At 37.8% G+C, this 26738-nt stretch overlaps 1 protein-coding gene across 1 annotated transcript; it reads left to right on the top strand.

Annotated features, from left to right (window-relative positions):
- The first annotated feature begins 19392 nt into the window (after positions 1–19392).
- Positions 19393–20526, top strand: LOC118439434. The gene is made up of 4 exons (XM_035860736.1): positions 19393–19604; positions 19940–20040; positions 20143–20237; positions 20297–20526. The coding sequence occupies exons 1-4, from the start codon at positions 19393–19395 to the stop codon at positions 20513–20515; spliced, it is 627 nt and encodes a 208-aa protein (XP_035716629.1). The 3' UTR covers positions 20516–20526.
- Positions 20527–26738: the final 6212 nt, after the last annotated feature.

Genomic DNA, 26738 nt, shown 5'->3' with positions numbered 1-26738 from the left:
TTCGGCGTTTACCACAGTTACGAAGGTGACGCAAAAAGCTTTTGTTTTCATGAATCCACAGCTAAATAACGAAGTAATACATATAACCAACGAAGTTATAGGTAAAATTAGTTACAAATTTCAAAATTCCCCAAAGACAAAACCGTAAGTTAATCAAATATATTTATTTCACATGATTTTTTCCGACTTTGAAATGATAAACTTAAAAGTAATTTAAATTCTGCTACAAAATGGGCAATTTTTGTAGAAAAAAAATAACTGGAAAATTTTTTGTAAATTAATCTCATTGAGACCATAATTCTTAACAAAAAATTCTCTTGAGTCCGATTTTAAATTCATAACTACATTTGGTAACGACCAATTAAATTTTCATGATTTCATATAAAAGACCAATATTTATTTCAACCAGTTTGCAAGTTTTGAGTTTTTGCCGAAAATCACGAAAAATCCACTTTTTAACATTGGTCGGTATAGGGAAAATTCCAAAATTTGTTAAGAAAAATATCCCAAAAAGTCAGGTTTTTATCATTGAGTTTTACGCAAAATACCAAAGAAACACTCGAATTTTGAGAAAATTTGAGAAATCTGCATTTTAAAAAAATACGATACATGACGTATTTGGTCCTCAAGGGACAGTCGTCATGGTGCGCCATTTGAATTTGGTCTAAAAGAGGTTAAAACTTCATCCCAAATCAAGAAAGTTTCGTAGGAAAAATAACTAGAAATATATTTTTAAAGTAAAACTCTATCCAAAGCACGCCATTTTCGTAGAAAATAAACTCTTTTAAGTAAAATTCCATCGAAAAGCGAGACATTTTCGTAGGGAAAATAACTGAAAATATATTTCTAAGTCAGATTCCATTCCAAAGCAAGCCATTTTCGTAGGAAAACCAACTGAAAAAATATTTGTAAAGTGATATTCCATGCTAAATCATGCCATTTACGTAGAAAAGTAACTGGAAATATATTTTTAAAGTAAATTCTATACAAAAGCATGGCATTTTCGCTGGAAAACCAACTAGAAAAATATTTGTAAAGTGAAATTCTATCCTATAGCACGCCATTTTCGTAGAAAAGTAACTGGAAATATATTTTTAAAGTAAAATTCTATACAAAAGCAAGGTATTTTTGTCGGGAAACCAACTCGAAATATATTTTTAAAGTAAAATTCTTTACAAAAGCAAGGTATTTTCGTAGGAAAACCAACTCGAAATATATTTTTAAAGTCAAATTCTTTACAAAAGCAAGGTATTTTCGTAGGAAAACCAACTCGAAATATATTTTTAAAGTCAAATTCTTTACAAAAGCAAGGTATTTTCGTAGGAAAACCAACTCGAAATATATTTTTAAAGTCAAATTCCATGCTAAATCATGCCATTTTCGTAGGAAAACCAACTCGAAATATATTTTTAAAGTGAAATTCCATGCTAAATCATGCCATTATCGTAGGAAACCCAACTGGAAATATATTTTTAAAGTAAAATGCTATACAAAAGCAAGGTATTTTCGTAGGAAAACCAACTCGAAATATATTTTTAAAGTGAAATTCCATGCTAAATCATGCCATTTTCGTAGGAAACCCAACTGGAAATATATTTTTAAAGTAAAATGCTATACAAAAGCAAGGTATTTTCGTAGGAAAACCAACTCGAAATATATTTTTAAAGTGAAATTCCATGCTAAATCATGCCATTTTCGTAGGAAACCCAACTGGAAATATATTTTAAAAGTAAAATTCTGTACAAAAGCAAGGTATTTTCGGTGGAACCCGGCAAAAATAAAACAAAAATACATTGGAATATTCACGTCAACTTCGTAAACAGGTTAATGCTGGGTGGTGACTGGTGAATAGGTGGTGAGTGGTGCATGATAGATGAGTATTCTCTCTCATTACCCGGGCAAAGTGAGTGATGCAATCCACGAAGTGGGTGCCGTCAGTTTGTCTGTGCACCTGGGAAATTATGCAAAAAATTGCATATGCATATGTGAAATAACCGATAGCCGAACCCCTTAGGGGGGCGGCGGGTCCCCCCGAGCCGCCCGTGGTGGATGGTGTTCCTTTTTGCATCCACCACCCCTAGCAGGCGACCCCACTCTATTTCCCCCATGGGAAAATGCATGCAAATTTTTACACACAAAAAAATGTATGCAAAACTACATTGCATAATGCTAAAATGCAAACCTGGCGCCAGCCGCGCCGCGCCCCCCGGCATTGCCGTGCCGCGCCTTCCGGCATTGCCGTGTCGCGCCCCCTGCCGCGCCCTCTGCAGTGGTAAGTGGTAAAATGGTAAATGGTGCTCCCGGAGAAAGTGGATGATGCAATCCACCCGTATGTAATATATGCATATAATTTATGCATGCAATCCATGTATGTAATGTGCATATGTATGCAAAGCATTCAATGGACATGTGAGGGGGGGGGGGCGACTGCCCCCCGGCATTGCCGGCCCCGCCCTCTGCGGTGGTAAGTGGTAAGTGGTGAGTGGTCCTCCCGGAGAAAGTGATGCAATCCGCCGTATGCAATATACATGCATGTAATTTATGCAATGCATGTATGTAATGCGGGGGGGGCGACGACCGCGCCCCCTGGCATTGCCCCGGGCATTGTCCCCTGCCCCAGCGGTGGTCGGTGGTAAGTGGAGAGTGGCGGCAGCGGCAGCGGCAGCGGCAGCTTGCTCCCTTTCCCGGAGAAAGTGGTCCTGGTGACGTCAGCAATCAACGGATCAATTCGGGTAATTTGGACTTTCAACGGTATCTTATCTACTAACATCCTTCAATTTTTGAACTCAATTGGATTATTTTTATAAAATTAATTCCACTTCATTTCACCCCATTTCTTATTTCATGCCACGGATTGAGCACATGGTGCAAAGTTAAAGGATGGAAAAATTCGAATTTTTGAACTCAACGAAAAGCTTATTTATGTTTTCAGAAAATCCATTCAGACTAATTTTGTGTCCACAACCAAGAGTATTTTTTATTAAATTGAAGAAGACAATTTTTGCGAGCCAATCTTTTGCGACCCCAACCAATTTGCATATAAATGGAGCCGAGAAGATGACCTATTTGTAGATAAAGAAAGCAAAATGCAAAGTAATCTTTTGCCAGAGGGATGACCGATGAGGTCGCGTCATTGGGCATTGTTTTTGCCCATTTAACAATTTTATTTATACGCAATCCAACAATATTATTGCACAATCGGCTGCTAGAACCATCGCTACCTAATTAATAAATTTGTTCAAATAATACAATCAAATAATTCCAGGGGACTCTTGCACTGCGCACCGTCGCATTGTTAGTCTAGATATATGTATAAGACCGGATGCTTATAAATTATTTGTGATTACGTAAATTGGTACGTAGCAAAAATTATATACTTAATAGGCTGGCAGGAAACGGGCCAATTTTTAATACCCCATTGTTCACTCGAACTGTTAGGATTTTTCAATCTTCATTCTAAAAAAATGAACTTCATTTCATTTACACATTTACAAGCATGCCCACCTTATCCGTTTCTTCCTTGTGCGTACTAATTTCGACCTTGGTCCTTCCCACGGCCCACGTGCTGTCTTCACCACTCGATCGTCATTCAGGCTCGACCTATAAGTTCTGCTTTTCCATGAGGTGAGTGAGCCCACATAAATTTATGAAGTATATCTTCAGGCTTCGTCCACATACGTATTATGTCAGGAGAAAATAAAATTCAAACCAGGGTTGCATAAATCTCATCAGGACGAGAAATAGTGAGACATGAGAAATATGAGATATAGTGAGATTTGTGAGCCATGCCCTAGCGCCACCTGGCGGACGGGGTCATGAGCTACAAGTTTAGCACATTATTTTTCATATTTCTCACTCAGCCCCAACTAAGGCGATTGATATAAATAATTGAATCTCACTACGTGATCTATGCCATTTGCGACCCTGATTCAGACAGAGAGAGTTCCTGCCGTCTTGGCTTAGAGGCTTGACCATCAGTGTCATGACTCAAAAAGCCGAGAGTTCGATTCCTCTTGAGTTGTATTATGCAGCAAAAAGTGTGGAACGAACTGGTATGGAAATACAAATTACTGTTCGGTGCCGGCAGATAATCTGCATAGGATTGTCTGGCCAAATCCTAAGATAGTTTGAATATCTCCTTATTTACATCCTATCCTGTTTCACCGTCCACCCCAATTTTCAATTTCAATAATTACTCCCTTTCCTCTACAGTACCTATCCTAGTAAACCTGACATGCCAGCCCTAACTATACCTTTCCTTGTAGTTGTTGATGTCAGTATCTATCCCTGTCTTGGTATTGGAAACGATGTGGCTCACATATCATATACCGCAGACGTAAAAGATTGAACAGAACAGAACAGAACAGAACAGACCCCTCCCCCTCTTTCACGCGTTACACCCATTTCACAATATGGCGCCAATTGTGCTGTCACACAAAACGTTTACTATCTCCCCATATCCCAATGGACATCCCATTAGCACAATTACAATGTGTATCCCCTACCAAGCCAAATACATATTTTCGCTGTAAACTATGTTTGCCCAAATTTTCAGAAACGTCCCAAAACCCGAGTCGAATCCTGGTGCAGGTAAAGTGACTTCTTGCTCGTGATAAATAATTCGCAGTACATACACGAAAAACCCAGGTTTGAGTAAGATATCATAGGTATGCAGCTTCCGGCTTCCGGAAGTCGGAAGCAGCTTCCTGACGTCGGAAGAGGAAGCACTGGAACTGGCAACGGACGCCGGATGCGGAAATTGCGCAAATAAATATGTGGGCATGCAAAGGGGCAAAATTATACAAGTTTTAATTCTTTCCACTTTTTCCACATCTCTTGGACTGCGTTTTAGGCTGCCAGATACAAGAATTTTGTCCTACCCCTCCCCCCACGAAATAAATGATCTCTTTTCGTCACCTAATTGAAAAGTTTTTGTGGAATGCCATTTTCATCTCAAAGGGGAAAACTAAGACCAATTTTATCTAAAGAGAGTCACTCCATTAAATTTCCTAATACATATCTTACTAATAATGGAACCTTTCTCAAGCCTCAACGGGCTTGTTTAGTTAGTTTTATCAAAAGCTCGAGCTAAAACTTGGCGTTTATCTTTCCGTTGAATGGCCCTCTTGAAGGTAAGTGACATTTGATTCCTAATTTTTAGCTCCAGTTAATGATTAAACTTACTACACAATCACGTCTAAGCTTGAAAAAAGGTTCCATTGTTAGTCTATGTACATATGTATGGCGCCGTTAGTTACAGTTTTACATTATTCCATGGGTGTCGTGTCAATTATTAACGAAGTGTCTCAAAAGCTGACTATATGGGAGATAATTAATACGAGTATTACCTACATAATTTCAGCCCTGTACATAAAGGAAACCGGAAACAAGTTTAATATTCCATCTATCCCAAAGGTGAACGCGGATTTTGGCGACCTCTACGAGTACTACATTAACGGATATAACTATATGGTAGAAGAATCAAAATTAAGCACAATTCTTGGTGAGAGGCTTATTGGCCGACCTTGTAATGCTTAACAACATTGGAGACTAAAATTGGCATTACTTTACCAATTGATGACCGATTTTTAAAATTGCGACTGTTTTGGAAAGCTCAGGGCAATTGGCGAAATATATATTTCCAGATTTTTGAAATTCGACCACACCCCCTCGAAATTAAGGTCACAAGGTCAAAAAATGCAAAAAATACAATTAATGCATACAGCGGAATTTGAAAGCGCAAAAATCGAGTTGCATGTCGAAAAAATACCTAGACCCCCAGGACACTGAACAATGTTCAAGGGGTCGCATGCCCCACCCACAGTGGGTGTGGCCGTAGGCGCCTTTTCGATTTCAATGAAACCATGGCATGTGATATATCATTTTTCTCAGGACGAGGAGGACTTTACGACTGAACACTTAAAATTCACGAACCACACCCACAGTGGGCGTGGTCCCCAGCGACTTGTAGATTTTAAGGAAACCACGTCATGTTACATACCATTTTTCTCAGCTCGATGAGGACATTACGATTGAATACTTAAAATTTACGAACCACGCCCCCAGTGGGTGTGGTTATCTGCGACTTTTCGATTTTAAGGAAACGATGTCGTGATATATCATACTTCTCAGCTAAATGAGGAAATTTTGACTGACATTTTTGTACGTATTTTTGATCCGTATTTTTTTCAAGTACCACGTTATCCTAACTATGCTTTGATCCCTTACTGGGTTTAGTGCAGTACAAAATCTAACAAAACTATTTTCAAAGGCGCTTATGCAATCTAAATAATGACGGCCAAAATTTTACTAAAGGTTTAGCAAAATGAAGTGTGGCATAACTATTACTATTATACTATGTGACATAACTATTTTTATTCAAACATCCTTTCAAATTTATTCACCCATTAAATTGAACCAACGTACACAATTTATTTAGCTGGAGATAATTTTAGCTGAACTGTTATGAATTTTGTCCAATTGGTGTGTAGTCCTATATTGTGATTAACCTTAAGTAAGTTTTAATTATTTTTACTTTGCAAGTTTTGTTCAAATATTTTCATTTTCTTGACCTCCAGTCTTAAGTAAGTGAAAATTATAATTATTTGCAGTTTATTGTTTCTAATAAAAGAACTTTCGTTAAGTATTTAAAAAATGTAGATACTAGGTCTTAACAAAAATTGCGAGTCGTGGGCTTTGACATGAAGACAGAAAAAAAAATATTTCCCTCCACCCAGGCAGACTTTTCTACGACAAAATTAGTGAAAAAACAAAACATAAGAAGTGGATGATTGCCAAAAATATCACCAAATGGAAAGCCAACGGCTCTGTGATAAATCTGACAGGATGAGGTCAAAAAATTAAAATTAACCCTCATGTGGAGCGAAGAATCGTCAAAACTGGAAGGATAAACAGAAGGATATCTGCGCCAAAAATTGTTATATAAAGAAACCAAGGGTTAGGCCTTTCCACCAATCCGCCAACTGCGAGAAACATACTGCACGAAAAATTTTTAAATGCCCAAGTTGCACGGTTGACACCATTCATTGAAAAGCGGAATCAACGCCGACGCCTGGAATGGGCTAGGGATCACAGCGCCTGGACAAATAACGATTGGAAACATGTCCACTGGACCGACTAAATCAAGTTGAAGGTTTTTAGTGCAGAATAAGTTGGTTGTATGTGGAGATAGATAGAGTAAGGAGGCACTAAAACCGGAATGCATCTATTAGACAGTAAAACACGTAGGTGGTTCCGTAATGGTTAGGGGTCCATATTGCGGAAAACTGTTGTCAAATTACACTTTATCGGCCAAATTATGATTAGGGAATTCTAACTGGACATTTTAAAGAAAAATTTGATCACATCACTTCCAAACCTGAGAATTCGGGGCGATCATCTATTTTCAACAAAACTCGGACTATAAACATCTGCGATGATTGTGACCATGGGGTTCAGAGATAAAAAGGTTAAAATACTTCGCTGGGCAGCCCAATCACGGGACTTATGTCCCAATGAACAGATGTGGTCAGAACTCGGACACAAAATTGCCGACAGGTCTTCATCTAGCAAGGATAACTTGAAGACCATTATTGCGGGTGCATAGTAGGATACAGACCCAGATTTTACAAAAAAATGGTTGGAATCCATGCCCAGACGAATTCAAACTGTTATTGAAGGTAAATGTGGTTTAACCCACTATTAGGTGAAATTTGTTAATCATAAAAATGCATCATTATTATACCGTGTACTCATTTTTTTGACTTCAAATTTACAGATTTTTGGGTTGTTAATTTATTTCTGGACAAACATACTGATAAATTGAAAAATGCTTTTCACCATTGGATTCAGCATTAAATTTACAATCATATAGTCAACCTTCCATATTTTAGTAATTGCTATGCAATAAGTTGTCAACAGTTGAATGAAGAACCGTGCTACCGTGGACTCAATTGTTTGATACCCTGTATTTTATTTTATGCTGTTTTATCTCAAAAATCTTCTCAGCGGGTCCGAACTATTCGATTTAGACAGCTTTTAAAATTTCCACGTCCTCCTCTGTGTAATGGCATGGGATGCAATGTCGTGGCATGTTCTTTTTCGACAAAACTGATTAACTTCCTCCCTCGATTGTGAAGCAACCAGTAGGCCCACAGCAGTCAAACTTCGCATGGACAATCCCCAGGGTATGCTTTTGGTTCACCCTGAAGCGCTAGACCCCACCCGTACTCCTTGACCTCAAAATGACATGATGTCAAGTTACATAGTTGGCTCATCCATCACCATTTTTTAAATAGGCCGTATTTCAACGATCCCCAATTGATTTCATTCATATTTGATAAAAACTGATCTGAATGACTTGCACTATCAGATTCGTTAAGGATTTTTGAATTTTTTCAAGGTCAGCAAGTTTTTCGCACAAACGAAAAAGGTCATCAGGCCAAGTCTCACATAACCCCATAAGTGGGATATCGTTGGAAAGATTTCGGTGGGAGGATTAAGAAGATGTATACTTTATAGCGTCTGGGACCACCCCCTAGTCTTCTAGAGACCGATGAGTAATATTGAGTTTTGGTTTTCCGCATATGCAGACGTTAACACAGGAGGAGATTGAGAGCTAACATAGCACTAGCTTGGTGAAAACTAAATATTACTTATCGGTCTCTAGAAATCTAGGGGGTGGTCCCCGACGCCATAAAGTATACATCTTCTTAATCCTCCCACCGAAACCTTTCCAACGATATCGCGCCCTGACCAACTGCCCGTGTTGTCCATCCCTAAATCTGGGCCTGACTGTACACTATTATGAATGTTTTGGGTAATGGGCCCCCTTGGTTTTGCCGTTGTTTCAATTCATACGTAAGTTCTCATGGTGGTGGCCGTATTTCAAATTCAAACACGGGGCCCATTACCCAAAAAATTCATAAGATAATAAACAAACATGCTGCATTCTTAACAATCGGAAATATGCAATATTTCTTGGATAATGTGTTTTCTCTTGTAACTCTTTAATTCACATTCGACGAGTTTGGATCTTTGCTGAAAATATTTGAGCATTGGATGTGTTCATTAAAACTGCATCCAAAATCACGATTTTCGTCTCTGGCAGGTAAGTCTTTATATCCAACGACGCAATTTGAGATGTTGAAATTTTGGTACCAATTTCGTGCTCTTAAATTCTTGCTTCGAATGTGAAGTCATGGACTCATATTTAAATTACCTTTTAGTGTAACGATCGTTAATGTGATGTGGTTAGTCTCAAGAGGAAAATATCAGTGTCAACAATGTTAAAAAAATATTTCAAATCGAATTTAAAAAACACGATTTTGACACTATTTAAAAAATGTATTAAAAACTACTTCCGCACCCAGGGCTTGTAGTGTACATATACACAATTTTTTTCTTCGACGGAGTCCGTCTCTTGAGCTGAGCAAAATGTGATGCCATCTGGCATGATTTGGCTAAATTATGATATATCTCATGACATGGTTTCCTTAAAATCGAAAAGTCGCAGATAACCACACCCACTGGGGGCGTGGTTCATAAATTTTAAGCATTCAATCGTAATGTCCTCATCGAGGTGAGAAGACTGATATATCACATGACATGGTTTCATTGAAATCGAAAAGGCGCCTACGGCCACACCCACTGTGGGTGGGGCATGCGACCCCTAGAACATTGTTCAGTGTCCTGGGGGTCGAGGTATTTTTTCGACATACAACTCGATTTTTGCGCTTTCAAATTCCGCTGTATGCATTAATTGTATTTTTTGCATTTTTTGACCTTGTGACCTTAATTTCGAGGGGGTGTGGTCGAATTTCAAAAATCTGGAAATATATATTTCGCCAATTGACCTGAGCTTTCCAAAACAGTCGCAATTTTAAAAATCGGTCATCAATTGGTAAAGTAATGCCTATTTTAGTCTCCAATGTTGTCAAGCATTACAAGGTCGGCCAATAAGCCTCTCACCAAGATATAATCTAAATTGTGTTTAATTAAAATGCCTCTACCATACCTACGTATGTATGTGGGTACAACATGAATTTCATTGCTTGAGTTTCCAATACATTTTGAGAAAACATTCCCAGGGTATATTACAATCTTAACATGTTTGTCGTCGGGAGTAACGAGGTAAGAATTTTATATCAAAATTTCAAATTCCCTATAAAGCCTACTACGCAGGACGAGTTTTCCTCGTGAACTGTAAACTTGCTGAAATTCTGTTAAATCAATGACTTGAGCAAGATTTGGGAGAGGCAAGGTTCGAACGACCAGTGGTTTCACTAGAAAACCACAAATCCCAGCGATTTTTCTCACCTTTAAACCATGGTTAGATATGTTACCCCGGGTATTTGGGATATTGTAGTTTTGCGGGTTTTGGGGAAGCAAATATGACCAACACTCACGGGTAGTCGGGCTTTTTAAATTGAATAAAACATGATAACAGTACATTTCTAAAAATTCTAGAAATTAAATAATTAGCTAAATTTGATTAATTAGCAGCTTTGCTGCAAAATTACTGACATAACTCAACTTGTTGTCACAACTGAATACATGAGACACTGACTAAGTTTACCCCCAAAACCACCACTACCCGCAAAACCCCGGTAAAACCCCTGGGTATGGGTTTTCAATAGCAAAACCTCAGGGTTTCCTTACCCTGGTAGTTTTACGTGGAATATCCACCCTAACTACTAGGCTTCAAACTGCTAAAAACAGCACGTATAATTTTCTACCCTTGTTTATTTTCCGTTTTGGAAAAAACAGTACGTTGGAAGCGTGTGGAACTTGTCCCCCTGGAAAGATTTTATGGATAACAGTACATCCACTGAATACGGGGTCAGGAACCTTTTACGGAATTTTACCGGACCCGACAGGACCGTTACACGGGACGGGAAACCCACTATATTCGTCGTACACTACCTGCTGGACAACCGTGTCAAAAATTCAACACATGAGCGGCTTCGGGATAAAAATTTGAAAACCGTTTTGCTCCAAAAGAAAAAGGATTAGGTAATTGTATAGTGTGTTCTACAAATATTGCAGAAATTAATTGGCTCCCACAATTATTTTGCATAACTTATGTAATTTTGACTTTGGCATAAAGGGCATCCCAAAAGTAAGGTGCAGCTCGGTCAACCATTGAGTTTAAGGGTACGGGCGGGAAAAAATTGATCAGAGATAAGTCATATTTTAGGTAATGTCATGCAGATTAAGACAACTGATTTCAGATTTCATCAAAAAATCTTGTCAATGCATTACACGAGCCGGAATCCAAAAATTCGGAAGTGTCGATTTTCACTCGCACGAAAATTCATATCGGTGTGATTAGAAAAAGACGATTGATTACTTCGCCAGGCAAGAAAAACGTAGATTCGTTGTCGACCTAATAATTACAAGATGTGAGCTTGCCGGTGACATGAATTGCAAAAAAATATCAGGTCAGGCGGTTATCCAGTCAACGAAAAGAAATGTCGAGAAAATTAGGATGTTCTTAAAGAAGCGTCCCGCAATTCCATGATTGCCGTATCCACAACACAAAACATATCAAACTCAACGATACGTCGAATTAAACTTCACGTCTTAGGCATGAAAGAGTGTGTAAAGCAATCGGCAAAGAAAAATGTATGGACCCAGCACCATCAAGCTAAAACAGCATGCAGAAAAATTTCCAAAAAAGGGTTGAGCAAACTCGTGGTTATTTATGATGAAATCTAAGTGACCACTGACCCTGATAATGTTCCCGATCGTACATATTTTCAAGCAACTACTCCAGTATATGCAAAATGCGAAGATAGACTAAAGCCAAAGACAATGTTTCAAAAGAAAACCTTGGTTATTCATTCCCCCGAAAACATTGGATGAGATACACAAAAACCAAACAACGTTAATAATGTACCTCAAACACGTGGTATCGAGAACTTCTGGGCCAATTGTCGAAGACAATGTTCTAAACGAGAGAAAAAGTTTGCAATCGTTCGTAGATTTCGAAAGGTTGGAGCAGAATCGCAAAGGACATTTAGGAAAAACCGTGAAAACGACCCTTCGGCGGAGCTCGGAAGAACCTAATATCTCTAAGTTACAATGGGATAGGAAATTGGTTTAACGATAAAACTAACACATACAGATCCTAAGCTTTTGTGTAAATTTAGTTTCTTCGAACAAAATTGAATTACAACAAAATGAGGGCGGTTTTTCCATCTGCACTTTACATATGGGATGCCCTTTATCAAGAAATATTTGGTGTTACAATATTTATGTAAGAATTTTTATGTTCCGAGGAAACTAAAATAATAATAATAATAGTATTTATTATACTGATCTTATCATAATATGTGATACAAAAAAACACCTCATGTTATAAAATAGAGAAGGAGACTCTACCAACATTTAGTTAAGTAAGCAACATACATGGTTTCGACAGTTTACAAACTCTCTAAGCCACTACTATTAGTTGGAATGATACTTAACAATACTTATAACTAAACACAATTAACTAAACACAATTTTTATCTTTCAGCATTAGAATAGTTTCATACTTGCAACTAAATATAGTTTTTTTTCCCTGTATTCAGAATTGATTAATCTAATTAAGGTAGGTAATGTTGAGTTATAATATTTTGCATTTTTAATATTGGTCTGATGAACAATATTAGTCTTTCTTAACATCATACTTGATGAACCAGTACCGAATTCAGGCAAAAATACAGAATAACGACCAATTATTAGTTTAAACCCGAATTTTTTAAGTGAAATGTCCCTACGCATTTCAAGAGACTCAATTTTGAAAGAATTCAATACATCAATATAATTAGTATGATCGACCCGTTTTCTTAAAATAATGGATAAAGCAATTTTTTGCACTTTTTCAAGTTTGTGAATAAGTTTGATTGGTAAACCGGGACCCCAAATGACCGCACAATATTCTAAACCAGATCTAATATATACATTAAAAGCATGAATTAATTCCGAAATAGAAAAACCAGACTTGAATAATTTTTTTAATTGATACAATTTGCCCACTGCTAAAGACACAATTTTAGAAATGTGATAGTTCCACTCATATTTCGAGGTGAAGTGAACTCCTAATAATTTTAACTTGTCAACAACAGGAATGTTAACATAAAAAGGAATTTTAAAAGAGAAATAAATTGAGCAATAAATTTTTGGCCATCTGAAAACAATCGTATCTCAATCGTATTTCGTCGTCAACGGAAAATAAAATAACTACGCAAGTGTATGTACTTCGTCGTTAAGAGGTTAATTATTGCTACCGAAAGAGCGTATGTACACTGGCGTTTGCTCTCGACAGCCTTACGTAATAAAAACAACTTATTTATAAGTGCATTCACGTAAAATTTTCCACACATGTAGTTAAAAACTGGTAAATACGTGGTAGGAAATAATGCCCCAGCTTTCCACACGTGCCGATAAGATTTTTGTTAACCTCACCGGTAATAAATTTCTAATCATATGTATGTATATGTTTATATATTCAGAGATATGCATATGCGTGGGTAGTACATGTTTATATTAAATTTTAAATGTTATTTATTGTATGTCCTCAACGAGCGTGAATTTCATTATGACAAATGCCTGTGTGCTAGGTTTTCTTAGCACGAAATGCCACATTCGAATTTAACACGCAAGCCAAACACTTGACTGGATATGTTTGGTTGATTTTGTTATTGTTTATTTGTCACGGCACGAACTCAAGTTCAGGTTCCGTATCAATATGAGGAAATTAAAAACAAACTCTATTTTAAAGTTTTTGGAGTTTCAAAAACCGGTCCAAAAGGGTTCTAGGGAATAAAATTAGGAAACTTTTGGGGAAAACCGCGTTAAAAAATATTGACCCATCTTTGCGCTAAAAATCTTTTAATGTCGGACAATTTTTTTCAAAATTGAGCTCCTCCAAGTCCGCGAGGGGTCGATGTAGATCCAAATTATTTATACCGTTGAACTCACAAAAATCAGCTCAATAAAGGCTGAGAAGCTTATCCAGATCAAATTTTTTTTGTCCGAACAGATTTTCCGATTTTCATTATTGTTACTCTTTACCTGTGAAGGTTTCGTGTAAATCAAATTGACTGACGTAGTCTGACTGTCTGACCATAACTGTCCACCCAAAAGCTTGGCTCAATAGACCTAAGGTTTTCTCAAAATTCTTATATGACCCTGACTGACCATTAGTCCAGTCGTACTGGTCATGCTAAAGGTAAGATTGATAGAGAACAAATACCTCGTTATGTCACTTACGCATTAGCTAGAATTAATTCTTGTGAAATCTTTGAAGGAATGGATTGCTTTAAACCATACCCTGTCGGAGTGCTTGAGTAGTTTTGCTATCACGTAAACAAACAAATTTGACTTGGCCAGGAACTGCGATAAGGTACTATAGATTGATCATGCGCTCATTGATTTCCATCTTCGTGGCAATGATAATGTCATACGGTAATTGTGAACTTTGGACTAGCCTACTTGACGATTTTGATGTCACTTTCGTCTTCACCACGAAAGGCGACAAGTTATTAGACGTGGAGACAGATTTTCCATATTTCCAATTCATAGTAACTGATAGTCCCTACACACCATTACGCCACTATCGCTTTAATCAATCAATACTTTCGGCAAAGCAAGCATATCAACGCCAATATCTTCAAGACAAAACGTCAGACAGCTTCAACTTTCATGGCTACAGTAGCCCGGAGAAATCTGCTCGGACTAAAGGCATTTTTGTCAATCTTGTAAAGTCAATCACAACGGAGATACAGTGCGAAAATTTAATTACGCTTTCAGATATGTTGTACCAAGAATTCGTGTTCGGTTACGCTGATGGAGACAACGACTTGGTTTACCTGGAGTGGCACGTCCGATTTTTAGGTACCGCGAAACTAGTCTTGTTGTTTGACGGTGTAACTTCACCTCTATTCGTTCCATGCTTAACCTGTGACGTAACAACGCTCACAGTAGTACCGACACTCTCATCATCAAGTGTTCGAAAATCGTGGGACGCTCAGAACAAGGACTTTCATAGATACCTCACCCTCGTGCAAACGCCTCTAGAGGGTAGGTGCGCCCTACTGCAGAATGAATTTGCCAAGTTAAAGAGCGCCGACTTCTGTCCTATAGCATTAATTGCGGGGAAGTATAATTTGAGCTTACTGCAGTGCGAAATTAATGCGACGCTAATTGACCGCAAGAATTTTGGCATTGCCCAGATGAAGTGAACTACGCGTTTTTGCGCGGAAACCATACAATTTTCCAACTGTACCAGCGAACCATTAATTTTGTTACACATACTAATTCACCATCTGTTTCAAATGGAATGGGAACTTTCGTATCTCCTTTCGACGTGGAGGTTTGGTTTTCGCTGTTAATATGCGTTTTATTGGTTGCGGGATACTTAACGTTTGTGGAATTTGCCTTTGAAAACTCTGGTGCATATATTTCTTTGATGGTAAAGGGAGTGCGACTGGACGCATGGGTTATCCTTATGGATTTGATGGTAAAGAAAGTGATCACCGTAACCTTCATATTTCTCGGTCAAGTCAGTGAAAGTTCTGGAAAGTCCTATCGCAATGGAAGTGTTGCACTTATATTATTTCTATTTGGAAACCTGTTTCTTATGGTTAATTACTACCAGGGCTCAATATATTCTTGCCTTGCTGTCCTACTGCCACCACAAACTCCTCGTGGAGTCGAGGAACTAGTCGACACAGGAATCCCTTTGATTGCTTTAGACGAATATACTATCAGCAATGGCTCTAAGTACAACATCCTTAAAAACGCAGTTATTCCAGAATTAATCGAAACCATTGAACAGAGTCGTAAGTTTAGCAGGTTCTTAGCCAAATTTCAATCAAAGCTCTTATCAAGCAACGATAAGTTAGCTCAGCGATACCTAAAGTTTACAGAATTATCAACTGATACCCGCCCAGTTTTCGCAACATTCATTTTTACAGATTGGATGGGAACTTATATGAGATTTCTGAAATGTTCTGGAAATCAATATAGTGTTCGAAGTAGAGGTGACACGCCATTTCGAATCACACTTTACACGATTGGAACCAAAAATTTGCTCACTCCTTACATAGCGAAGGAATTGAAACGTATGCAAGAGTCTGGGTTGTATCAAATGTGGAGCTATCTGGAAACGGTTGCGCAGACTATGAGACAAAAAAATCTTTTTTTGCAGAAGGGAAAATATTTCAAGGCTGTGCAAGACTTGTTCGGAAACGTCAAGGCAGAAATCACATTTCACGAGTCGCAAGCAGTTTCTCTTAACTTACAAGGGAAACCTCCGAGGTGCCGGTTGAATCCAGGGTTCCCACCTATACCAAAATGACCACAATATGCGATTTATGGCGTAAAGTGGTGAAATTTACGTGCAAAAATCACTTTTCGTCAATCTGTGACGATATTTATGACGAGCGTGTGAGCATGGGTAGCATAGAGTTTCATCATGAGACGTCCGGCGCCCGATGCCTCGCACAAGTTGCTGACTGGCTGAACACATGGTCTGTATTCTCTTTTTCAGTTTTTCATGAAAACAAATCTTTCTCTATTTTCATTTGGTTTTTAAAATTCTTATGCACAATGTCAGACCTAATTAAAATTTGTGAGAATGTGTTGCAACTGGCTAAAGATAAATTTGGAATACACGGTAGGCCAACAACGACCTACAATTTAAACATTGCAAAGAAAGTGTTCTCATTTGTGGAAGACATTGTCAAAAATTCTGGGACTGATTTAGAAACTATAAGCACATTAGAATTTGATATGGACGGGGACATAGATACATATACAGATACATATAGTGAATTAGTGTGTGATAGTGATACTTTAAATAGTGATAGTTTTGATGTTGAACAGAACTCTGATAGCCTTTCTCAACAAGTGTCGCAAGAATGGGAGGAGGAACTGGTTGACGGTGTCGTTTTTACGTATCAGGAAATGGTGAACATTCTTCATTTTTACGATAATGTTAAAAAAATAAATTCAACCAAACGAAACGACGATTTAAGAAAATTAAACACAGCAAAACAATTACCAGATTGCGAGCATATGTAGAGAAGAAGAGCACAACATTTCAGAAATTCAAACAGGTGGAAAAATTTGTGCTTGAGCGATTTGAGAATGCGATATCATCAATGATTCATGTTAATGAGATGGATTTAAGAAGATGGGCGAAGTCAAAATCAAGGGAAATTGATTTAAAATTTAAGGTGAGTCCAAATGGACTTCAAAGTGAGAAACAGAATTGTTGGGCGAAAAATAACGAAGTATTTAACGATGGGTGAGCATCAAAATCTCGATAGAGTAGAAAACGAAGCATGCGAATTTGTGCAGACGCTAAATGAATATCGGGTAGGAATTGAGGAAAAAAATATTTACAACTTTGATCAATCAGGCTTCACGTACGAATACACGCCAAGACGGACCCTTTCGCACAAGGGTGAAAAGGATACGCTCGGAATAGTTGTGTCTCAGAACACCAAATCTCATTCATACACAATTATGCCTTTGTTATCAATGAGTGGAAAATTTTATGGGAAACTACTAGTATGTCTTCAGGAACCAAAAGGAGTATTGGGTCCTCGTGTCGCTGAAACTTTACGGGTTCCAGAGAACATATATTTAACAGTGTCAAAATCGGGAAAAATGGATAAACAGATGATGAAGCGATGGATCGATGATTGTGTTCAGCCTTTGATAAGCGATCAGCAAATAATGCTTATATACGACTCGTGGGCTGGGCAGGTCGACGAAGAAACGTATTCGTCCCTTGGCGAAAATTGCAGAAGAGAGAAAATTCCGGCAAAAGCTACGTCACTTATCCAACCACTTGATAAGTACATATTTCGTCAGTATAAGATCTTCCGACGACTTATTTTTGAAAGAGTGATGCTTGACGAATTGGCGTTGGACACGCATAATCGGGAGAATGTGCTAAAAATGCACTCACTTATTTTTAATCAAATGCAATCCGAAATATTTGTGCCAATGTGCAAATATGCTTGGTACGCTTGTACATACACAACAGAAAAGCAAGACTTCAAAAACGTTCAAGAATTGTTATTCTTATCAACATATGATAAATGCGAAATGGATTCATGTCCCATGGAAAGCTTCATCAAATGCGCACACTGTAACCTACATCTCTGTTTCGACCACTTTTTTGTTGAATGCCACTACCACCCACTAAATAACGACACTAATTCACATCTACATGATCCTGCACAGAATTCCGAAGAAGGTGAAAATTAAAATTATATTAATTTAGAATTTGGATAAAGCGAGAGTTCGTTGCCATCTCCGAATCGCACGGTTAGCCGCTTGAACCTACTCTCAACCGTGGTCACACGCTCGTCATGAATATCGTCATAGATTGACGAAAAGTGATTTTTGCACGTAAATTTCACCACTTTACGCCATAAATCGCATATTGTGGTCATTTTGGTATAGGTGGGAACCCTGGATTCATCCTGCACCTCGGAGGTTTCCCTTGTTAATTCTACCGGCTTTCTCACTCTGCTCAGTTGTCCTAGCGATTGGGCTGGCTGTATTCTTGGTAGAAAATTTTAAACTTATGACACAATGGGGAAAGGCTAGCTTAAATTTCGCGACGGGATTCGTCCATGGAATTCGCAATACTGCGAAGACCGTGAAGATACTTTTTATTAAAGTACAAGTGCTGTAATTTTGTTGTCCATAAGGGACATACCTACATGTGTTTGCAGGATGATCCTTGTTTATAGGATTATACTTACACTAGCCTAAAAGCCCGTCTTAAAGACGGCCTAGATTTAACGAACACACGAACATCATTAGGATCATTAAGTACATAATTGGGTTATATAAATATTTCGTAAGTTGAAATCTAAGCTTCCAGCTAACTTAGTATGAACAGAAATAAGAAGAGAAAAAATCGCACAACAATCAACCATTCATACGCAAATATACAATTTCAATCCAAGGTAGTTTAATTTTATAAAAGGCCATCAGTTATTTGGCATAAACTTGTGTAACCACAGCACAACGTTTTGCAGATTATGTCTCTATACACATGCAATATATTTTAGGCATGTCGTGAACAACAAAAGTTTAAATTCCATTTAAATGATTTCTAAATTTCTATACTACTTACAAAGGTATCCATACAGATATTACTGAAACTCATAATTTCCGTGTTCCTATTTTTTTCTAGGATACATATTTGTAATTAAGTTGAAGTTGGTTTGGGCCACAAATTTGGGTCACAATTTGTTGTTTGTCCTTAAATATTTATGTTGCATGCGGAAAAACCGTGTATTTATGTGTTAAATATTTCTGTGCGTGAGTGCACTCGAGTACGAGATACGCCCTTTAATCCAGAGCTCGGCGGATATCATGGATATTGGAGGTTTGGAGGTTGGAGGGCGAAATTTTTCCATGGATATCGGAGGGTGGAGGGTGGAGGGCGAGAATTTGAGATGGATATTGGAGGGTGGAGGGCGAGAATTTGAGATGGATATTGGAGGGTGGAGGGTGGAGGGCGAGAATTTGGCATGGATATTGGAGGGTGGAGGTTGGAGGGCGAGATTTTGGGATGGATATTGGAGGTTGGAGGTTGGAGGGCGAGATTTTGGCCCGGATATGGATATATATCCGGATATTTGGAGGTTTTCGCCCGATATCCGCCGAGCTCTGCTTTAATCTTACAACTAACCAGAAATTACTGTACTCACTATTTAGTTTCAACTAAAGCATGTCGCACGAACTGATTTGTCAGATAGCAAAACTAAACGTAAATTGAAAATTTTTGTATTATAATTGATACCAAGTGCATAATTTGCAAACAGTTGCATACCCTGAAAACAATTTTTTTTATTTGGTTACATACAGCAGCATACAAAATGTGGGAGTTATTTGTTATTTTGCTTCGATGGATTTACAGAAATTTACAAAACCTCGTTGCAATTGGAGCAGTAGAGATTTTTACTGCAATTGGAATTGTAGCGACAAACATTACTTTGCTTAGTGTCGGAGGAGAAGAAAGTAAGATAAAATGGGAAGTTACTTATTAATTTATGAATATTTCTGTAATTTAAACCGGAAGTCGTAAAATTTATTGGATAATTATGTAATATTAAATTTCAGTCTCCTGGATAAATGCTGGGGTCAGTTTCTTCATCATATGTCAAACATTTTTATTAAGTTTTGGACTAATCCTCCTTGTAACTGGATTAACGAAGGTGTGTAAATAGCAAAAAATTGCCTCTCGAAAAGTTTTAATTTTTTCAATATTTTTCAGACTAGACTGAACCCTGGAATTTTCGTGGTTTGGTTTACCATGAAACTTTTGACAATCTTTGTCGCCGCGGGTTTAATTGGGACATTTGCATTTATTAGTCTTGGGATGGAGTCTGAGAACAAATTAGTGATTGGAAATAGCATTGCGTTGACGGAAAGCTGTATCGTTTTAATTGGCGTGGTTGGGATTATGCGGGGTGCAAGAAATGATGGAATTTAATATTGTATGTATCAGTGATTTTAACTTAGGTTTTAGATTTACATAAATATAGAACTATAGCTTCGTATTGAGAATAGGTTTAGCTGGTAAATTCTGGAATGGAGCGAATGGAAAGTGAACTCTAATTGAAGAGAATAATTGTCTGTGAAAATACTTATTCGTTTTTGCACATATATTGACAATTAGATAGGAAGAGAGAGGGTGTCATTTAATGGGCCAGACTTTCAACTGAAATCACACAACTAAATATATTGAAATTCCATAACTTGAATTTCCAGTACTTTATGTGCCTTAAAATAACTCCTATAACTGAATCCATCAGACACGTATTTTCATAACTTGTATATTCAGTGATATGCAAACAACCATTAAGATAGTGACTGTTCAGCTAAATCACACCATCTTAAACTGATTCATTTAAAATGGAAGAAAATTTTAATACTTTGAGCTATTACGACGGCGAATCTAGTGATTTTGAGAATGAGGGTGTGCCACCACCCCCCAAAAGGCGTCGTCAAGCTAAGAATAACTGGGAAAAACTGGAAACATTCGACAATTTTGAAGCTAAAGTTCAAATAAAACTGAATGGAACTTTTGTTCGCCACACAGCTAAGGAATTGCAGGATGGGAAAAAAATCTATTATAATTTCAAAATTAAGGATTGCCCAGGAAAAGTTCACTTGTACTTGCCAGGTAAACCAACATATTAACTGCACATGTTATTAAAAGACTTATATTCCGTTTATGTACTTAGGAAACTCTCAAATAGTGAATCTTCTGACCAATGGTAAACCTCACGACCATGACGGCGAAGGGAAGCATGGCATCCCTAGTGAAGCAAAAGAAATAATCGATTCTTTAAGAAAAGATGGAATTACGCAACCAAAATTGATTCAAACCAACTTACGACGACAGGGAATAGATCCTCCATCTCGGACTCAAATATCCAACCGTATTAATTACCTCAACAGCAAAGATGAGAATAGAATTGTATCTTTGGGACAAATATCCGACTTATGTCGCAGAAGCTCTGAGATTCCAACACAAATGGATGACGCGTTCGTCGCTGGTTACTCAATCGAGTTCGAAATTAAGAGGTTTAGTTTATTCATGTCGACAAAACGACTACTCTCAATGACTTCTCAATGCAAATTACTACAAGCCGATGCTACGTATAAGTTAAATTGGGAAGGCTTTCCTGTGCTGGTGGTTGGAACGTCAGATAAGGATTCTCATTTTCATCCATTTGGAATAGCTATAACCAGTGGTGAAACAGTAGAAGACTTTTCGTCCGTTTTCCAAGTTTTAAAAGGCTACGATGAAAATTTCGAACCAGAGGTGCTAGTTGCAGACTGCGCTGAAGCCATCACCAATGCGTTTCAAACTGTATTCCGTGTTGAATTTAAGCGTGTTTACTGTTGGTTCCACGTTAAGCAGAATGTAAAAAAATTCTTAAAATCCTCAAAAATTCCTGAGTCCCAAAAGAAGGGAATCTCGTTTGACATAGACTGCCTCCAACTAGCAGACAATGAAGAAGAATTTAATATCGCAAAAAAATTGTTTATAAAAAAGTGGAAAACTGGAGATACTAAAGATTTTTATGACTACTTCGAAACAGAGTATCTTAACCAACGGAATGGTTGGTACGAAGGATACGCTCCAGGATATCCATGCACAAATAATGGGCCTGAAGCAATAAACGCAACGATTAAAAACGAAAACACTTTTAGAAAACGCCTCCCACTTGGTGAGCTATTTGTAACACTCAAGAAAATAGTGTCAGGGTGGTCACTAGACAGAAATCCCGTCTCGTTAGATTGCAAAATATTTGCTACTTCACCAACATATTCCCTCCAATTGCAAACAAAATCTTTTAACTGGAGCATCGACAAGAAACGGGCCCCTCTAAAAAGTAAGAAAGGATGCCCGGGTACCGTTGTTTACTACATAACCCCCTCCGGTTTACCTGCACTTAAGAGCGAAGATATTATTCAGTACAATAACAAAATGTGTAAGAAGACCTGGACGAAATTTGATACATACAAGAAATGTAAGGAAAGGTTGTGGATTGTAAATTACAATGAGGAAGAGTGGAGTAGCTCAAGATGCAACTATACCTCATTCAAGAAGAAGTACATGTGCAAGCATGTAATGGGAATTGCTGTAATCCGGAAAGATTTCACCGTTAGAGATGAAGCCGTGACCGTTCCTGTTGGGACAAAACGCCCTAGGGGTCGCCCTGCGAAGGCCAGAAGGGCACTACTTGTTGACTAAAATTATTAATAACAGATTTTTAAAAAATAACTCAAGTTTTCCTTCAATTTTTAACGGCAAATTGTTTAAATTGAATAAAATGTATGATTGTAAAAAGTCTGGCAGATTTCAGTTTTAGAGTTTTTTAATTTAATTAAAGCACTGCAAATTCAAGTTATGCGATTTCAATATATTAAGTTATGCGATTTCAATTAAAAGTCTGGTGGATTAAAAATAACCCAATAAATTGAGCCATTTATAAATTTTTTCCAATCTGAAAATTGCAAAAAATAAAATGCACGCTTAACATGTGAAACTCATTACTTGCAATCATTCAATTGTAAATCGTGCCAAATGTGTGAAGACTATTATCGTTTTTACCGGAGGAATATACAACCTGGCATTTTTTTTTGGTTTCAATACATACACATATGCAGAAGTATGTACATATGTCTGTACAATAAAATTTTCGCGATGTTCGTTTATCTTTAATAGCAATCAGCTATAGAATAGCGACTTGATGTGTGTGCATGTGTGTCTGCTTTTTTGACTCCCGCACCACTGGGGACAGATTGAAATTGGCCAACGGTCTTATATGTAACTTTAAAAGTGACTTTATTTTTTTTGGATAAACAGTTTGCCGGAAGCGTAAAGAGAATTTCTCCCTGGAGGGATTTTCCGGAGAGCAGTGCATCCAAGGAATACTGGTTTACGACCACTTCAAGAATTTAACCATACCTGACCGCACCCTGAAACTGGATGGGCAGCCGACCCTTCTCGTCGTGCACCACACGCTGAATGATCGCATAAAACTTCAACACATGAGCGACTCAGGGCTAACAATTTGAATACGGCCATCATCCAACGCTGATTATATATTTTAATGTCGCGAGCGAGCACGGCAAATGTTTGCAGAGAACTAAAACCCACAATATACAACAGAGCATTTTGTTCCTTCTTTTTATTTTCTTTGATACACAAACATCAAGGGAAGGCGATTGGCTCAATCCCACTACAGGTACCAAATTTTACTCGATTTAGATTCCGTGCTAAAGTTACATAAAAATTGATTGTTGAAATCGCAAAAATCTCTATTTAACTATTTGATTTACTGTAAGTTCACAGTGTGTTAATACGGTGTTATAAGTACGGGGTGGATAATTGCGCGATTTCCTCGTCTCAATGGTCGGTTGCCAGACCGTCCAGTCGGTGTGACAACGCTAAGGATCCATAAGCCCACGTTCTCTATGCAGAAGATCCGACTCATCACCACGGATATAAATATTCTGAGAAGGATCGCCATGGATGGAAAACCAGATTTAAATCTGGTTTTCAATCAATTCAAGCAGGATAGGTGGTCAATCATATCTAATCCATTTTAGCTAGAGCTACTCAACGTCTCGTTTCTGCAGAAAAAAACTCTGCACCACCCCCTGTATTCTGTCAAACACAAGACACATGAGAGTGAAAGGATAATGATACATAGCCACAACACATATTTCATCACTCCTAACGACACTGATTCTTCTAACCTTTGCCTAATCGCGGTGTGCGTTCCCTTCCCATCCATTCCCAATTTAGATAACTTATTTAGAAAAATGAATTATTTCCAAGTGCTTGCACTAATGAGAGATCATACCGCAGATTGTGTAAGATACTCCAGCGGTCATAAATTCCTGACTGTACCAATTGACCCAATCCTTTAGACAATTTCGGCATCAAGAAATTGTTATATACCATTTGCATTTCGACTAACTGAATTCCAGTGTTTGCTGAAGTGTCAGTAGCCAAGAAACGCTTGCCCAGTATTTGTATCCTGCTAGAAAATTGTCCCAGCTCGAGTCGTTTATCAATTGCCGCCAACATTCCACTTGCAGCAATGGTTCTATTCTGATACAAGAAATTTTCAGAGTTTGAGACTTTACGTGCAATTTCTCCCAGGGAAATCTGGCTAGAATTTGCGAAAAATAAATTTGAATTCAATTTCATTAATAACTTCCCAAATCTTGATGTCGCCGGAAATTTTGAAATGAGTTGCGGTAGAATTAAATCCTTCAAAACTGACTGCATCCTATCCTCTCTCTTCTGATAATAGAAATGTGACATAGTAATGGCTTGTATATTCGACGATACTAATTCCTCCACGGTACTTGGAACGGTGGGGGGTAATGTAACAGTTAGGCAGGAGTAGATTGATCCCTGGTATATATTTTCCATCAGGATATAACAGCTAATTGACCAGATGACCGAGATGGTTTTATGTTTAGTTTTCACAAAATAATCTTTCCTTTGCCCTACTAGTTGGGCAAGCAGGATGCAAATTGGGTATAAAAATATAAAAATGAATTTTTATATTTTCAGGGATGTAATTCTGAACAAAAAATGGGTTTGTTTTTTAAATCGGGTTAAAATTCGAAAAGTTACAGCGTTTTTAAAAATCCGAATTTTGGCTGAATTTTTTTTTGAAAATTCTGCCAAGGGCGTAAACATGCCCATTCAGGAAAACGAAAAAATACGGGTCCACTTATTTTTGAACGTGAACAATTTAAAATTAGTCCGGCGGATATCGGCGATAACCACCTCACACCGTCGCATTGTTAGTAGCTTGGAAATTATTTAAGTGTTGTTAGAATTTTGGACGACTTTGTGTATTGACGTAGGTGGATATATCAGTATATATAACTTATACCTATAACTTTTACAGAAACAGAACATGGGATATATTTATTTCCGTGTACATAAATAGGATTGGAATTTTTATCAACCTTATGTAAGCACCTTCATTTCCCAAATTTATTTGTTATCAGAGATTTGTAACCGTTTTGGAAATATTAGCCCAGAAGGCATCAAAAATTAAGGTGTCGAAATTTTTAGTTTTCGAGCCCCAAAACTGGTTGGAGGTAACTTTTTTCAACTTTATATAATGTATTTATTATTACCCTACATATGCTCATCTTCAAAATTAAAAAATTAAAACCCATGGCCCACCAGCACCTAAAAATATGCCATTCGGAGATGAAATTTCGGTCGACAAAATTAAGCAAGAACTAGAGTTCTCAATGGTCCGGATTGGTCCGGATCAGCCCTGATCCGAAACCGGACCGTGGCCCGAAACCACCAATCCGAAACCGGACCGAAAAATTTCCGCTCAGCCCAGAACCGGACCGGGACCGGACCAGGACCGGACCGGTCAATCCGGGCGGACCGAAAAATATATCATTATATTATAAAGATCCATAGTACAGTATAATAATTACCACATGTAGTATATGTATAAATGTGCATTGAGATTTATACACGTATTATGCATAAATGTCTTATGTAACTATGCATAAGACATATATGGTACATGTATATACAACCAGAATGCCAAAAGTTTCAGATTTAAATAGCATGTAGCGGATGAGGTCTCGTAAGTTCCATCGGTCAGTGTGTTTATACACATAATCTCAGGACCAATTTACAATTTCCTTTTTTTAATTTTAAAAATACATTAGTAAGAGTAGGAATTTAAAAAATCCTCCCAAAATCAAGGAGCGTAAAAATTTTAAAACCTAAAAAACATAATTTTTATGGATCATGTGGAGAACTTTTGAAATCTATGTAACATAGAATTTGAATATACTGAAAATTAATGAGTTTGACTGAAAAAATTCAAAAATTTTAGGTCAAAGTATTAAAATTTTCTTCGCGCCAAAATATTCGGGCGGACCGAAAACCGGCGTCCGGTCCGGTCCTTGAAAAGCTGATCCGAAACCGGACCGAGGACCGGACCGAAACTTTCGGTCCGGATTGGCAGCTGGCCCAATCCGGGACCGAACCGTCGGATTTCGGTCCGGTCCGGGCCAACCCGAAGCCCATTGAGAACCCTAGCAAGAACGCTGCGATGTAGTAACTGTGAAATATTTATGAACCTGCCCAATAACTTCTTATTGGTACCTAAATGCATTTTTAAGTTAAAATAGTAAAA

This window comes from Folsomia candida, unplaced genomic scaffold (assembly GCF_002217175.1).
Source record: "Folsomia candida strain VU population unplaced genomic scaffold, ASM221717v1 Fcan01_Sc036, whole genome shotgun sequence".
NCBI lineage: Eukaryota > Metazoa > Arthropoda > Collembola > Entomobryomorpha > Isotomidae > Folsomia > Folsomia candida.
Note: the sequence above shows the minus strand (reverse complement) of the source record. Positions and strands in the feature narration are given on the sequence as shown.

Coding starts and splice junctions, on each gene's coding strand:
- LOC118439434 (XM_035860736.1), top strand. CDS start 19,393: ATGGATATTGGAGGTTTGGAGGTTGGAGGGCGAAATTTTTCCATGGAT. Junction 20,041..20,142: donor TAGTGTCGGAGGAGAAGAAA/GTAAGATAAAAT, acceptor ATTAAATTTCAG/TCTCCTGGATAAATGCTGGG. Junction 20,238..20,296: donor TTGTAACTGGATTAACGAAG/GTGTGTAAATAG, acceptor AATATTTTTCAG/ACTAGACTGAACCCTGGAAT.